Source organism: Neopelma chrysocephalum, unplaced genomic scaffold (genome assembly GCF_003984885.1).
Source record: "Neopelma chrysocephalum unplaced genomic scaffold, ASM398488v2 Primary Assembly neopelma1_24, whole genome shotgun sequence".
NCBI lineage: Eukaryota > Metazoa > Chordata > Aves > Passeriformes > Pipridae > Neopelma > Neopelma chrysocephalum.
Window position 1 is genome coordinate 34,315,183 of NW_020897693.1, and position 17,142 is coordinate 34,332,324.

A 17,142-nucleotide genomic window follows, 5' to 3' on the forward strand; every position below is an offset into this window, starting at 1 on the left:
AAAAGTGTTTGTTAAACTTTCAGGATTTAAAAAAAAAATCAAAATAACAAGCTTTTCATTACTTAATCATCAAATTTATATGGTTCCAATCTTTGTACCATGTGAGCACCTCCCAGTGTTTAATGCATTCTATTTGCACTGTAGTTCTGCCTTTTGCACATCAGATCTGAGGCTGAGAGTGACCAAGGAACTTGACAAAGCAACTGTTATACTGGACAAAGCAGGGATTTGAACCCGACATATTTGTATTCATTATGGATGGTATTTGATAAAGTTCTCTGGTCTGCTGTAAAGACTGTTGTTTCTGAATTAAACTTCTCTGCTTCCTACATCTAGAACTTGGAGGAGTTCTCAATTCAAGTCAGTCCCAACAATGCAGGTTTCATGTTAATTGTCAAATGATTAAACCACAATGGCCATCAGTAGGCTTCAAACTTAACAGTTGATATTAATGGAACAGATGATGCCTTTCAGCCAATTTAGAGGTGCAACAAGGCTGTATTACCATAAGCCAGATTCAGCTCTTTTCACAGCACTTTGATAAGGAAATAATGATTTTGAAAATGCATGAGACAGCATTGCATTTTTAACTTTACGAACTTACTGCTGTGGTGGAAACAATATGCATGGACTATTGGCATTATAGGTACATTCTAAGATGACTATAGTACTAAGTAGATTGCAAAATAATTTTTGACAAAGGGAGCAAATATCACACAGTTTCTTTAAAGAGCAATCCTGCAGACATTTGTTACGCTTATGTAGAAGTAATGGTAGGACGTGTCTTTTCACTGCTTGATCTACATCTTTATGTATGCAAGGAGTTATTTTAAAGTTAATGCAAAACTAGATCCCTTAAAGGCTAAGAATTTATTCTTCTGAGCAGTTTATGTGTGTGAGCTCTTAAAAGAAGAGGGAGCATAATGGTATATTAACAAAGAATGTGATCAAAACTTCCCTGAGAAGTTTTTCCCTGTCCTACTTACTAGATAGGCTGAGGGGAAGATGGGATTTGGAGGTGACTGGTCAGTCTTACAGAAACGCGATATTGGAACAGAGTTTAATTTGTTTTAATTTCTCCATAGGCAAACAAGTGTCCAGCTGGGACCACCATATTCAAGGGACATCAAGAGGAAACGAAAGCCAGCTGCAGCCTCCATGTCTAGCCCAACATCAGGTAACTTGCCAGCAGTTTTAAGTCATGTCCCTCTTGAGCAAAGTGACACAGGCAAAAGTAGTGTTACCTTGGTTTGAAACTAGTGAAAGATGTGAGAGAGCATATCGTGTGTTTTTGCATAGCATCAAAAGCTGTCCATTAAACAAATTTTTGGTGATATAGCTATGCTAGGTTAATATAATTTATGGTGCTTCACTGTATAGTGGATAGTAATCTGTTTCTTCATAAGATGTTATTTCTGCTGTCCTAAATTATGCAGTCCATGGTAATAGGGCGTTGATCAGTATTCACAGTGTGTTCCTTCAGTATTGGGCTGGCATTAGCTGGTGACTCTGATGCCCTTTGTCAGGGTATTTGTAGATACTTTCACAGGAGCAAAGATCTGGCAGTTTTTCTGTCATCACTGGATGAGACCACCTATTATTCCCTGGAGGTTGTCTTACTCTTTTGGATGAAAATAGTTACTTTTTTCTTTTTCGTGCTCTGGGGACGTAGCCATTAAAATGCTGGTCTATTTTCATGTGGCATATTTCTGGAAAGTGATTGATGACTCATCAGAATCTGAAAGTTTTAATCTGCAGAACACAGAGGAGTTTAGGATGCTACTTTCTGGCCTCTCACCTTACCCTGTCTTGTGACTATCAAGCAACACATGTTCTTCCAACTAGTTTATTAAAAAATTGTTCTTGTAATCCAGTAACAAGGCAGTGGGTAAGCTGATGGGAAGAATGGAGATCTGAAAACAGGGGGAAGGCCAAAGGGACTGATGATAAATAAAAGGAATGAAGTTCGTCTTTGTTTCTTGGGCTGGTGGTTAGACAGTAAAATAATGAAGTAGGAGAGAAAGTTGTGCTTTCTCTCCAGGTCACAGATCTGAATTACAAACTGTCTGAAAGGTTCTGTATTAAAAAAGAAGAGAAAAGAACATTATTAATCTGTTGCTCAGCGGAAGTGTCATCTGTTATCAACTCCTTATTTAGGATACTCTTTCCTGGCTTTTGCATATTCCATTTTGAGATATTCAAACTTCTGTAGTGAAAGGGTTAGTAAAATCATGTATCTAGCCACAGAATTTTAGCACTGGAATACTAGGTTTTCTTGGTATGAATGCTAATATCTCACTGTCCCCTGTTACCTGTCCGTTCCTTTACTGTTCAGACTGTATTCTGTACTGCATTGCTGGTCACGTTCTATAAGGACAACTTCTGTTTCTATACCTACATGTTTCAAAATATTGTGTAAATTGTACTTACCTGACGAGGCAAATTGTATAGTGAACACTTTTTGAAGAGTTGAAACTGCATCTGGAGTAGAACTTAGCAGTGGAAATAGCAACAGGGGTTTGGAAAGTTTTCTTTTTATGGATGGGAGAGAAAATTAGAGTTATGTATTACAAAATAAGGAATGAGTGTAGTAACTAGAATATGGACTTGCTTTTACTGATCATCAAGAGACAAGTACTGCAATGGTCAGAAATGGTAAAGATCTCTTCCTTAGACCCTGTTTAGAAATATCCCCAGCAAAGTGAACAGCTATGGGGCAGGGTTTGCTACAATTCTGACTTTTGGAAAGAAACTTTTATGATTGGATAACTGAAGCTGTGTCCTAGATGACTTTCTACAACAGACTCCCAATTGTAGCTGGAGCACAACCTGGACATGTAACTTGGAAAGTACTGAAATCTGATATTATTTCTGTCAAAGGGGGTCTTACTATGGAATTACTAAGGCCTAAAAAAATACATTGTATTACTCTGCAATAATGTAGAATTATCTGGAGACTCTTATGCTTGTTAGATATTGATGAGATAGACAAAGATTTTTCTCCCTTGCCATGCATCTACTCACCCCTGCATAAATGCCATATGCTGGGGTTCCCCTATACCTGTGGAATCATGGCAGCCTCTTTTTCTCACTACAGATGCTTATGTTTGTGGTGTTTTACCTCCTTTGCAAAAGGTGAAGCACAGGTGAATCAGAACACAGGCCCATGCCTACCAGTGCAGGCACATGAAGTGCTGGATTTCTTCACCTTTAAATATCTACTTAGCTGAGTCCAGCTGCTCTCGTCTCACTTGTTGACCAGGTCCTGCTTCAGTGATCTCCTTTTTTGCAACCTGAGTGCCCCGTGGAGGTGAAGGACACAGCCTGAGCTGGCTTCATCAGTCAGCAGAACAAATGGGCTTGCTCTGCCGAACATCGGGCCATCTCGGATTCCACCTCTTTTATAGAGATGAGTGATGAAGAGGAGCTCGTTCCGCTTTGCCGCTGTATTAATACACATCAGGGGCCAGCTCCTGGCACTAAATCACGCTACTGCATACATCTGTTATCGGACTCCTCACCAGTGTGATGAACAAGACTGCAGATAGAGGCTTCCTCGTGTCATTCTTTATAGGATTTTCCTAAAAGAATAAATAGCTCAAATCTCTGCCAACACTATCCCCTGTCATTGTGATGAATTTAGCTTCTTTCTTAAACATGCAGCTACAAATCTTCCCCTGTCGCCTCAACCCCCACCATCCACAGAAAGTTTTGAGTCGAATTTGGCTGAAATCAGAAGACGCTAATAAAAGGCAGATGAGATGTGGATGCTATTTCCTTTCTAAGTGCAGGAATGAGAGAAGGGAGCTAGAGATAATGTTTATTTGGGAGCCAAACAAACTAAGTTTATTCCATGTCCTCTCACATACTTTCATGAATGTGAGTATTTATGAGTTCTGGTAAAGCATCTTTTGCCAGAGACCCCTGTATTAACATCAAAAAACATGCATTGCTGTAGCAGAAGTGCCTTAGGTCTCTATTGTATTGTTATAGTATTAAACTTCTGGTATTAATCCTGCTCTTTGAGGCTAATGGGCCTAAATACCATAACTGAGGTATCTGTTGAGAGCAACAAAAAGTAGATAGAAATTCAGAATTAATTTGCACTTCAGGAAGTGACTTATCAAAATTAAGTTGGGCAAACATGCAAATGTTCAGAGAGATTGAAAATTAGTGTCTTCTACACTGTGAGCCCTAAAGCATAAGGCTTTTACCAGGTAAGAACAAAAGTCTGACTGGTGTAGTTTGGCAGTAGAATAAGGAAATCTGGAGGAAGTTAAGACTGACTGTACTGGATTAGACCAGAGGTTCATGAAGCTTAATGACCAAAAGCCAGTGCCTAGGGAGGAACCAAGTCTGTGGTGAGAAAGTTCCTTTGAGCTTTCAGTGATCTAAGACTTTGAAGGCATGGGTAGTGTCCTTGTGTTTAGTTACTTTCCATTGCAGTACAGTAGATTTGGAATAATGTCCCCAGTTGCACAGTAGGGCTTGTCTGAGAAATACTGCATGAAATGTTATTCTCATGGTAGTTATTCTTTGGTTTGAAAGGGATCTGATGAAGACTCACGTCTGTCTTCAGTTTGCCAGAATAGGCTGCAAGTACAGACGGTTGTGCCATAAATGGTGAACAACTGTGGATCTGTACACTGATGTTTTTAGTGTTTATGTGGTTCAATCTACTAGGTATGTAGCAGTGCACGTGGTAACTGGCATCCTGTTCAGCTCTTACAGTGAGTTGGGGGTAAAAATCTGCATAAATAGATTTTTGTCTGCCTTGTCATGTATTCACACTTAGCTTGTGAAAAACTAATTTCTAAAAGGTGCCAGTTAGCAGCCTGTGAAACTGCTTATCAGAGACCAATCTGATGAGTACTAGCAATTTGGTAAATTTTCCCTCTCGTATTTCTTGCTAATCATTCATTCTTTGTCAGGGTGGTTTGTCATACCCAGCAGCAAGAAGCCTGTTTCAGTCCTCTGCTTTTTTTCTTTTTATGAGCAAAGATCGAGAGCCTGTGTGGGGAGGCTGCTAGCAAGGGTCACATAGTGTAGTATTGGTTAGCTTAAGGACTTTGAGGGTTTTTTTCATGTTTCATATGACCTTCTGATGGAAGAAGTTGGTGGGCTAGACGTAAAATATGCAATATACTGTTATCAGCTATGTTGTTGTGGCTGTATGGGAATGACTCACTGTTTTGGATGTGCAGAAGCAGCATTGTTGGGGTTCCAGGTTCTACTGAGCGTGGAACCTCAAGCATTGAACCAACTTTTTATTTAAACTTCAAAGCAATTAGTCCTCTAGTTGAGGCTTGTTATCCTTGAGGCCTGTTTATCCTTCATCCACTACAGAGACGCAGATGCAACTTGTAATTAAAACACACAAACAACTATTATCTGTTATGAGGCTACAATGAAGAAGAGATGTGTTTTGTATTGAGGCAGTTACTTGTTAAAAAAAATCTGTTTGCCCCAAAGACTCCTATGGCAATTACTCTACTTTACCCTGCCCTGTTCTGACTGTGAGGATTGAGTGTTTCAGGATACTGAGAATAGGAGTAAACTCTCATATCTCTAGGTTTCTGGCAATCCTTCTTGAAATTTGTGTGACTGTTGGGTTGAGCTATGGATCTGCAAGTCTCTCGTGCTATTATAATCTGTCCCATTTGAAGCAGTGGTTGTACTGAGAAAATGAGAATGGATTTCAACCTAGCTTGGCAAGTAGCTTCTTGTCATAATATTCTGATTTACTATGTTGGATATATGTGGAGGTTCATGCTACTGCCTTTACTGTGTGAGAAGGAGAGGTATGTTTTCCTCTCTAAAGGAGCTTTGCCACCTGAAATTTGCCACGCCTTCAGAGACTTTTAAAGTTTCAGATACAGGGTTAATTGAGTCTTTGCAAAGAGTTCAACTTATCTTCAAATGAGTGATTGTGAATTGATTCAGTTTAAGTATGGGACAGCTAAAGCTCTTGATTTTCAATAGGAACTCTAAGGGAAATAGTTGGTGGACTGGGAACTTAGAGTTTTGAATGTGTGACTCATTAAGGTGAAGGTGTTAATGCTATCAAGAGCCTGTATTTCAAAGGAATTTGGATGGAAAACTTGTAGGAACTCAATAAATAACAGTTTCATAGAAGAAATTATATATATGAGGCATTTGCCATGAAGTCACTTGTTCTAACATTTTTTTTATTGCCCTTCCCTATTCTCTTCCTCTGTTCCCCCTTTCCTGCAATTTTATATTCCAGCAACTTTATCTGTCCACATGGATGCAGCAGAATCAGAGCTACCAGCAACACCATCCTTGAGATCCCAGAACTCTGAGTGGACTGGGAAAACAGCAGCAACTGAGAAATCTACTATTGCTGCCTCCAGTAACTTTTTTAAAATGCCACCAGAGAAGAGCCTTGGATACAGCTAAAAGGAAGCATTGCAACTATAAAAGCTTGCTCAATTTTGGAAGTGTTTGGTTCTGGTGTGTATCTGCACCAAACATGTTGTTTGGTAGTAGTGGTATCCTCAGTATTGGTATGTGATCCGTGCCATCATCCAGACTGATCTGTGTGCCCCACATACCTAAGTCATGTTTGTGGCTCTATGTTTAGGAAAAGGTAATCACTGTTGGGACCGCAGCGGCTTTTAAAAATATTCTTGCTATTGCTGTATTTATTATGCATTCATCTCTTTCCCTGATGCCAGCTTATATGTAATGGGTCATGTACAGATTCTTTTGGGTTTTCAGATCTTTATTCACCCCCTGGACAGGATGCTTGTTTGTGTGTTTGGCATTTTTGGGGGTGAAAGTCCCACTGCCACTCAGGGAGGCAGAATTCTCTTCCTGCTTTCTTGCAGGCCAGAGGGATTTCTTGGCTGGGGAATGAGGAGGGAACGCAAACAAGTTGAAATATGGAACCTGAATTCTGTGTTAACAGAAGGTTTTCAGGCCATGTGCTAATGGACTCAAATCATGTTGCTTTTTGCAAAGCAAATATGGTGCTTGTCCACGTAGAAATTGCCATTGGCTCACTGGCAGCGTCATCGTCCATTAGACCTTTTCCTTCTCCCTTGTTCTGAATGTCTTTAGTCTTGTGTATTGCATGTTCATTCTTAAACCTCCTACTGGATAAGGATTTTGGAGAACTACTTTGGCATAAATATGTAAGCTGGTGTCCTGGAAAGGAACCTGGGTCCCTCAATATCATTGGAGTATGGTAGAGGATATACAACACTTCCATATCTCAGTGTATAAATTAAAAAAAATTCTGTTAGTGTTTCTAAAGAATGCTTGCTGTTGAAGTTAACATGCCATTGAACAAAAAAGCCACCTGAAGTGTCACCTGAGTTCAGAGCATTATGGGTATTGATCAGACTCCTTCTGTCTCATGCTTTCCCTCCCCTCACAAGTATTGTCTGGTATACCTACTGGGGGTGTCTCCACCTGCTGATGATTGCACATTACACTGCAGTAAACGCTAAAGGGATTATCTTCATAGAATTTCCACTTGGTCTGCTGTTACCTTCTGTGTTGCGGAATATATATTGGACAGTGATTTCTTTCCTCTCTTTCCTTAAATAACTCTGGAGCTTATCTTGGGCTATGTTTTCAGAATATATACCTGCATAGCATGTGTCAAGGAACAGGTGGCCTCACAGCTTCTTAAGTCCTGTAAAAATGGGATATATTTGTATGAATAGAACTCTTTGCTTTCTCCATTGTGTGGAGCTTTCAGACAGGACTGTTTAAACTTTTAAAACTAATTTTGATTGTGGAAGTGCAGCTAGCACTCTTAAGCAGACAACAATATTTGCATGTTTTTAGTGGTTTTGCAGTGTTCTACTCTGCCTTATAAATCAAAGAACTGAGGGACAGATTTGATTGTGAGAATATGAAGCAGTGATTTATATTTAACTCTGTAGTAAAATGTTAAGTGGTCATAACATACACAAAACAGAAATTGAATGACTTGCTAAATCACAATTGACAAATATAGTTGGTTATACTATAGACATACTGTCTGTGTCTGATCCCCTAATACCTACTTATTCCTGGGGAGATATCCAAATTGGATTTATATTTTGCAGCCCAAGCAAACTGTCAGATCTGTCATTGTAAATCCATCTCAAAACTTTTTTTTTTTAGGGTGGTGCATTTTTACCTTAATGGAGGAGTACAGAGGTCTGTTTGGATTACAGGGCAAGCTGTAAGGCTTTTGTGGAGGAAGGAGTGCTCCTGTTTTGAAGTAGTCATTGGTTTGTCTTATTTGTTGTTATTTTGAGCAATGGTGTCTAAGGAGCAGCACAAGAAGTTTCAGCACTGGAGGGCCTTTAATCTAGAACATGTGGGGGGAAGGTAAATCTGAAGACGAGTAGCTTGACTATCTAATACTCGTGAATACAGTGAATACAGGTGGTCACATACTCCTGACAACCTGCAGATAAATTTTAGGATTGGAAGCCTTGTAATCTAAGCTGCATGCTGTTCCAGTGACAGAGAGTGGTTCCCTAGAAGAGCTTTTGTGAAATTGAGTGGGTTTGATCTCGCAAAGGACCCTCCACAATCTCTCTTGGTTTGAGTCTATTCAACAGACTTACTCAGATTACTGATCATTCAGCTAAAATTTTATATTTAGCCTTTGTATTCCTCTTTTTAAAACCAATTCTGATATATCTTGCTTCATTCTGCATATTGTCCAGAGTAGTTCTTTCTCTTCTGTGGTGTCATGATGGTTTTAAAACTTGTGTAAGAAAATGTTAGGGAATCCAGAGCCTTCATCTCATTGCAGTGGGTGGGAGGTGGGTTGCCATGCTTCACGTGACTTTTCTCTGGGGGCAAAGATAATTTATCAGATTTTCCTATTGAGGTCAGTAGCACTGTTATCTGGTTAAGCCCTTACTTAGGTTGTAAGCTCCTAGGAGGTATTTCTTGTCCTTAAAGGCTGAATGTACCTGTGGCAGTACTGAAGAGTAACTGTGCCAGGTCTTGTCTTGGCAGACCATACTTCCTACTATGGCAAATTTCTAGAAGTGTCAGGAGACTCAAATTATTGTGGCTGCCCTATCTTTTCTATTTCTACATTAGAATCCATTTACAGGTCAGTTGCATTCTCAACCAAATTTGATTCTCCTGAGGCAAGCTAAATGAATCATGTATCTTGTTACTCCTGGGTATTTATCAAAATTTATCTTCAGACTTCAGTAAGTTGATACAGATTTTAATATCTGCAGCATTCTTAGATTAATAAAACAGGTTCATGGCTTTGTCTCTTTTATTCTCTAAGGCAGATTTCTTAGAACTCACACTCTGCTCACACAGTACTCACTGTGAAGGATACTGCTTCCAATGTGGATTACTTGAGTAGAAAAGAATAATGATTTGGTAGCTGTGCTTCTACCAAGGTGGTCCAGTATGTGATTATTGCTTTAAAGATACACAGCTCACTCCTGTTCCACTTCTTGTCAACCAGGACTCCCCCGTCTTTTTCCGATTTTATGTTCTCTCCAATTGTCTACTCTCCTTGTCCTTATGGGAGACTTCAGCTTCCCAGATATGAACTGGGAATACCATACTGCTGTGACAAGCAAGTCTGGGAAATTCCTGAAGTATGGTGAAGGTAATTTTGCATCACAAGTACTCAGTGAGTCAAGCAGGAAATATGCCCACCTAGACTTGTTATTTATGACTAGAGAAGGACTTGAGAGAGATATGATGGTAGGTGGCTGCCTTGGCCACAGGGATCATGAAATGGGTAATTTTAAAATTTTTGATGTAATGAGGAAAATGGTCAGCGGAGTTCCTACCCTGGATTTCAAGAGAGCTAATTTTAGGCTACTCAGTGAGCTAGTTAGTAGTGTGCTGTTCCATGAGTGCTGGTCAGATTTTTAGAATCACCTTTTAAGAGCACAAGAGCAGGCAATCCCTTTGTTGAAAGTCAAGCAGCGCAGAAGACCAATTTAGCAGAACAAGGAACTCCTCTTGGAACTCAGGAAGAAAAAGAAATTGCATGATCTCTGGAAGCAAGGTCAGGCTTCACACGAAGATTACAGACCTGTGCTTCATATATGCAGGGAGAAGATACAAAAGACCAAAACTTAATTAGAGTTGAAACTGGCTGGTGTTGTGTCAGACAAGAAAGGCTTTTTGAAGTACACTAACAGCAAGAGAAGGTCTAAGGAAAACATTGAACCAATATGTGTTGAAGATGGTCACCTGACAAATCAGAGTGAAGAAAAAGTGGAGGCATTCAATGTGGTTTTTTTGCTTCAATCTCTCATAATACTGACAGACCTTGGGCTGCCCAGTCTTCTGAACTGGAGGACTGTTACTGTGGGAAAAGTGGCTTTCCATTTGTGTACACTGAGATTGTAAGGGACCAGTTGAATGTTTGGAGGTCTGTGAAGACAGATGGAATTCATCCAGAAGCTAGGGGCTGTTGGAGCACAACCCTTCTTAATCACCTACCTAAGGTTTTGTGAGTCTGAGAAGGTTCCTGTTGACTGGAAGCTAGCCAGTGTTATTCTAGTTTAAAAGAAGGACATGAAGCAAGACCGAAGAAACTACAGATCTGTTAGTCTGTCCTCAGTACCTGCAAAATTGTGGAGAAGATCATACTGGGTGCTACTGAAAGGCATTTAAAGTCTTTTAAATCATAGAATCATAGTATATCCTGAGTTGCAAGGGACCCACAGGGGTCATCAAGTCCAGCAAAGGACTGGTGGGTGATGTGGTGGTTGGTGTCTGTCTTGGGCATAGTGACCATGAAATGTTAAGAGTTTTCAATACTGGGTGAAATAAGAGGCACCAGCAGAACTTCCACCTTGGATTTCCAGTGGGCAGACTCTGGCCTGTTTAGGAGATTGATTGACGCAGTCCCTTGGGAGTCAGTCCTGAAGGGCAAAGGAGTCCAGGAAGGCTGAATGTGCTTTAAAAAAGAATTGTTAAATATTCAGGAGCAGGCTGTCCCTATGTGTAGAAAGACAAGGCGTTGGGGAAAAAGACCGGCCTGGCTAAACGGAGAACTTAGGCTGGAACTTAGGGGGGAAAAAAGAGAATCTATTGTCTCTGGAAGGAGGGTCAGGTAACTTGGGAGGACTATAAGGATGTTGCGAGGTCATGTATGGAGAAGATTAGAAGGGCCAAAGCTCAACTAGAACTTGATTTGGCCTCTACAGTTACAGACAACAAAAAAAGTATCTATAAATACATTGGCAACAAAAGGAGGATCAAGGAGTGTCTCCATAATGAATACAGAGGGTAGTACCATGACAGGGGATGAGGAAAAGGCAGAGGTACTTAATGCCTTCTTTGCCTCAGGCTTTAATATCAAGACTAGTTGTCCTCAGGATACTCAACCCCCAGAGCTGGAAGTTAGGGATGGGGAGCTGAGTGAAGCCCCCGTAATCCAATAGGAGATGGTTAGTGACCTGCTATGCCAATTAGACACTTACAAGTCTACAGGCCCTGATGGGATCCTCCCCAGAGTAAATGAGGGAACTGGTGAAAGAACTTGCCAAACCACTCTCAATCATCTACCATGAGTCCTGGTTAGCTGGAGGAGTTCCAGCTGACTGGAAATTAGCAAATGGAACCCCCATCTGCAAAAAGGATGATCTGGGGAACTACAGGCCTGTCAGCCTAACCTCAGTTCTGGGCAAGGCTGTGGAAGATATCATCCATCCTGAGTGCCATTATACGGCACATGCAGGACAACCAGGGGATCAACCCCAGCCAACATGGGTTTACAAAAGGAAAGTCCTGCTTGACTACCTTCTATGACAGTGACCCACTTAGTAGATGAGGGAAAGGCTGTGAATACAGTCTATCTAAACTTCAGTAGTGTTTGACACCATCTCCCACAGCATCCTCCTAGAAAAACTGGCTCCTTGCAGGTCAGATAGGTGCATTCTTTGATGGGTAAAAAACTGGATGGATGGCCAGGCTCAGAGAATTGTGTCAAATGGAGCTAAATCCAGTTGGCATCTGGTTGCTAGCAGTGTTCCCCAGGAACACTGGGGCCCCCCTCCCCAGGGCTCCGTTTTTGGGCCAGTCATGTTTAACATCTTTAATGATTATCTGGATGTGGGGGTTGAGTTGCGCACCCCTCAGTGTTCAGGGGAGACCTCGTCACTCTCTACAGCTACCTGAAAGGAGTTTGTAGTGAGGTGGAGACCGGTCTCTTCTGCTATGCCTGTAATAGTTAGAGGACCAGAGGAAATGGCCTTAAGCTGAAACAGGGGAGATTTAAATTAGATATTGGAAAATTTGTTTTCACTGTTAAGGTGGTCAGGCACTGGAATAAGTTTCCCAAGAAGGTGATGGAGTCAGCAGCCTTGGAGGTGTTTAAGAGGCATCTGGATCTGGCATGGGGTCATATGGTTTAGGGGTTACAGTGGTAGTGCAGGGTTGACAGTTGGACTTGATGATCTTAAAGGTCTTGTTCAACCTGAATGATTCTATGATTCTATGAACTCCCGGCCTTGCACAGGACAGCCCCAAAGAATCACACCATGTGAGCAAAAGCATTGTTCAGACACTTGAACTCTTCAGGCCTGGTGCTGTGACCACTTCCCTGGGGAACCTGTGCCAGTGCCCAACCACATTCTGGGCTAAGAACCTTTTCCTAATATCTAACCTAAACCTCCCCTGACACAACTTCAGGCTATTCCCTTCGGTCCTGTCACTGGTCACCAGAGAAAAGTGATCAGTGCCTGCCTCTCCACTTTTCCTTGTGAGGAAGTTGTAGATGGTGATGAGGTTCTCCCTTCAGTCTCCTCCCGGCTGAACAAGCCAAGTGACCTCAGCTGCTCCTCATATGGCTTCCTCTCTAAGCCCCTCACCAGCTTCGTAGCCCTCCTTTGGATGGTCTCTAGTAGCTTTATATTCTTCTTATATTGTGGTGCCCAAAACTGCACACAGGACTTAAGGTGAGGCTGCACCAGTGCAGAACAGAGCAGGACAATCACCTCCTTCAACTGGCTCACGATGTAATTTTAAAACAGAGCAAATAAAAAACAGCAAATTGGTGAAGGAGCTGGAAGGCATGTCCTGTGGGAACTGGTGAAGGAATCTGGGTTTGTCTGGTTTGGAGAAAAGGAGACTAAGGGGTGACCTCACTGCTCTCTACAGCTTCTTGAGGAGGGGAAACAGAGAGGGAGGTGCTGAACTCTTCTCCCTGGTATCTAGTGACAGGACACATGAGAATGGTTCAGAGCTGCGTGAGGGGGAATTCAGACTTGACATTAGGAAACACTTCTATACAGTCAGATGGTCAAACACTGGAGCAGGCTTCCTGGAGAGATGGTTGATACCCCAAACCTGTTTGTTTAAGAGGCATTTGGACAATGCCCTTACTTTAACATTTGGTTAGTCATGATGTGATCAGTCATTTGCACTAAGTATTCATTTTAGGTCCCTTCCAGCTGAACTATTGTATTTTATACATGGACTTCATGATGTTTCTGTTTTTTCATTCCTCCAGTCTGTCAAAGTCCCTCTGGGTGGTACCCCTACCCTCCAGCATATCAGTGGCTCCCTTCCCTAACATGACATTTTTTCTGATCTTTATGTTCTGTCTTTTTCCACCAGGTCACTAATGATCACTGAACAGTATTGATCTCAGTATTGTCTTCTGAGGCATGCTTTTCATAACTGACCATCAGGCAGATTTCAAACCATTGATCATTTTTCTTTTAACCTGGCACTTGAGCCAGTTTCTCACTGGTCCGTAGTCCATAGGCCCCCCATTTGGCCGTAAGGATGCTATGAGAGACTGCATCAAGAGGCTTACTGAAGTCATTGCAAACAGCATTCACTGCCCTCTGCATCCACAAAGTCTGTCATTTCATCATAGAAGGCAGTCAGGTTCATAGGCTTGATTTTCCCTCTTTTAATATGGCAGCCTATTCCTAGTTACCTCTTTGTCTTTTGGGTGCCTGGAAATGGCTTTCAGGACTTGCTTCATAAAGCTGCAACGGACTGAGGTAAGGCTGACTAGCCTATCATTCCACAGATACTCCTTTGTGTCTTTTTAGAAAGATGATGTATACGTACCCCTTCTTGTCACTGGGGACCTTGTGCAATTGCCACATTTTTTCATAGAGGACAGAGACCCATCTTAAAATGAGATACTTTTATGTACAGAGAGAAGATGGACATTCAGTGAAAAAGAAATCTAGAGCTGAGAGGGGCATGTTACTGAGTAGTTCTTTGCATGTTTCCAGTAGTTTCAGTGAGCTCTAGTCAGGCTTAATACCCAATTTGGTAGGTACTGGAGAAGTTTAAATTAAAAGAATGTAGTTTCTGGCCTGATGGATTTGTGATTTTAAGGTACAATGAAGAGTGAAGAAGGCAACAAAACAGTAGCTGGAGAGAAACTTGTTAGAGGCTGGGACTAGTGCTACTGAGTGATAGATTAGCTTTGTAATTGTGGTATGCAGAGGTGTGTCTTGCCAGCATCATTCCTGAATAATGACATTGAGTCGGTCAGTGCTGCCCTTCAAACTGCAGAAACTCCTGCGGTTATTTTGTGGATGTTGCAGAGACCTGCTTAGTGAGGAGAGGATGAGATGGCAAATTGGAGGACGGACAACAAGAAGAGTGATTGAGTGCATCTTTTATTGTAACCCCTTCTGAACTGAAGAAGGAAGATGCCACAAAAAACAGTATGTGTGCCTGGATATTGAAAAGGAATTATATCAAGTGGATAAGAGCTTTGCTTTGTTGTCTTGAGGAACAGTTTGTTCCTCAACAGTTTGCTGTTGAGTAATTTTCACTGAAGCAAAAGTGAAGGACGCTACCAGTCATTTGTTCAGCAAATGTATTTTAATAGTCTGTTAGGAGACTATCAAAGGAGGACAAACTCAGTTCTCTGTATGATACTTCATTACTATGTCTTTGTCTTCTGTATTCTGTTCCAGTTTGTGTTTTATGATGAGAAATCTTCCTTTTATGCCATCAAATATGGGAAAAATACAGCAATGCTTCTTAAAGCATTAAGCATAAGGGGACTCTTGCTATGCAGAAGGTAAGACAAGATTATCTTAGGCCATTAACTTTTACCCAGTACAAGGATTGAACTCAGCACAGAGAACATAATGTCTTAATTATACCAAAGCATCTCATTCTTAAGAAAGTGAACAGTGCCATAGGCAAGTGCAGGGAGACTAAACTGGCACCAGTGCCTGGAGACGAGCGCATGGCTGGCCCTCAGCCACGTGATGTACAATACAGACTTATATTGTGGAGACAGAGGGAACCTTCAATATCCTTCTCAACTTCAGTGTGGGTAGAATGCCTTCCCAACTGCAAACATGGCTTTTGGTGTGAGTCCAGTGAGTTAACAAAGATGTACTAACTGGCATACTAGGGAAAGAGAATTCTTTTACCAACTTAAAGGATTGGTAAAAGTGGAAAATGGACTGGTACAGCCTGTTATGTCAGAGAAAGATGCAATATATATACATACTTGCAGACAATCAGGAAAAGTATTGCTGAGCCCTGCGTGTTATGACCTAGAGTATTCATTGTCTTAAAGCAGAGATGCCAGTGTTGTGAGGATGATCAGGATTTTGTAAAGCTGCCCTCTTGTCCTTGTAATGTCTGAAGGAAATGGGATGAACAGCATGAAAAAGGCTGCCCTGGGTCAGACCAAAGATCTGTCTGCCTTAGTAGTCTGTCACTCACAGTGACTGGGTTTGGATACCTAGGGGGTATTGTAAGGCTGAAGTAGTTGTATAGTGATGCTTTTTTTTGTGTTCTCTTAGCCCAGTGTCCAGTCTCAAAAAGATGTACAAACTTTTTTCAAAGCTGGAGAAAACTTTTGCAAACCTTTTGGCTATAGTATTTATCTTGCAAGTGGATTTAATGATATTTTTACAAGGACATGTCCTGACTTTAAAAGCATCAAGTAAGAATTAGCTCATCTTTCTTTGTAATCACTTTTCTTATTAATTACTCTCTTTATAAGTAAATTGCATCTTCTCTTGGAATAGTTTTTTTCCTGATATGAACATCCTGATATTGTTTCTTACTCTGCTTTTTTTTCTCAGCAAGGTTGAAAAGTCTTGTTCTTTCTTTATAATTAGGCTTTTTTGACATGTATAACTACCTATACCCACCCAGCAAGTCCTATGTAATCCACTAACCCATATAAGTAATTTTTCATAAGCTTCACACTGAAAACTTGTCATTTTCTCCTGCATGAAAATCCCCAATATTTCACATCCATACGCATTTAGTTCTAGTGTCTACCCTTAGAGTATTCTTTAGAGCTACAGAGTATAACTGTAAGAGTCACTTATAGTACTCTTTACAGAGTGTTCTTATACTGCTGTTCGGGCTTCATATATTCATATGAGTGTCATGCTAGTCTTTGCTGCCCAAACACTGCTCTAACATTACCACAGAAGGTGATATTCAGTCAATTGACTCTGAACCTAAAGTTCTCACTACTGCTTTTCAATGCACAAGATCCTAGAAAGTAAGAATTTTTTTTTTGTTCCAAAATCTATTGCATCATTAATTATTGTCTGTGGTAGAAAACGTTCTATGGAAATGGAAATGCTAGGCAATAAACCATTTCTTGTGCTGTGTAGATGGGCATAAAAATGAACTTGAAGCTAAAGCCTAGATTGCCTAGATTGGTGCATGGGAGACTTCATTGCTGAAGGCATTTCTAAGAGGGCCATGAACTGGGACTGGTCTGGACTGACCAGAGACGCGGTGCACTGCTGAAACCATTGAATTTTCTCTCAAGTTTTGGCAACACCAGACAGGCAAAGCTACCATCAGTTGCATTTTAACTTCCTCCTTCTGTCACAGAGGGCTTACCTAGAGATAATTCACAAACAGGTCTACACAAGATCTGTAAAGAGCAGCCTTGTGCATGTCCCAAATATTTTATGGGATCATAAAATTTAACTGTTTGATAGGGGTTGGACTCTGGGTTCTTAGGACTCTCTTTTAGGGGTAACATGTAAATAAGAAAGATTCTTCTGTCTTAAAACATTATGCGTATTCTCTGAATGAGGTTCTTGCAGAATCTCTCTTCTGATTATAGAAACTGGAAATAAATCAATATATGAAAGAATTGTTTTATCTGATACAAAGCAAACTGAGTTGAGAGTGGGGGAAGAGAGATTTCACTGA

At 40.9% G+C, this 17,142-nt stretch overlaps 1 protein-coding gene across 8 annotated transcripts in view; it reads left to right on the forward strand.

Moving 5' to 3' along the window:
- Positions 1 to 9,266, forward strand: part of GPATCH2L (G-patch domain containing 2 like) — a 36,008-nt gene extending 26,742 nt beyond the window's left edge. For 5 of the 8 annotated variants that reach the window (XM_027672091.1, XM_027672099.1, XM_027672135.1 and 2 more), the window contains 2 exons: positions 1,086 to 1,177; positions 6,248 to 9,266. In XM_027672091.1, coding sequence (XP_027527892.1) covers positions 1,086 to 1,177; positions 6,248 to 6,420 — 265 coding nt within the window. In that variant the 3' untranslated portion in view covers positions 6,421 to 9,266. Of the gene's footprint in view, positions 1 to 1,085; positions 1,178 to 3,262; positions 3,619 to 6,247 lie in introns of those variants that run through there. The other 3 variants (XM_027672124.1, XM_027672109.1, XM_027672116.1) reach the window with 3 other exon arrangements.
- The last annotated feature ends 7,876 nt before the right edge of the window (positions 9,267 to 17,142 follow it).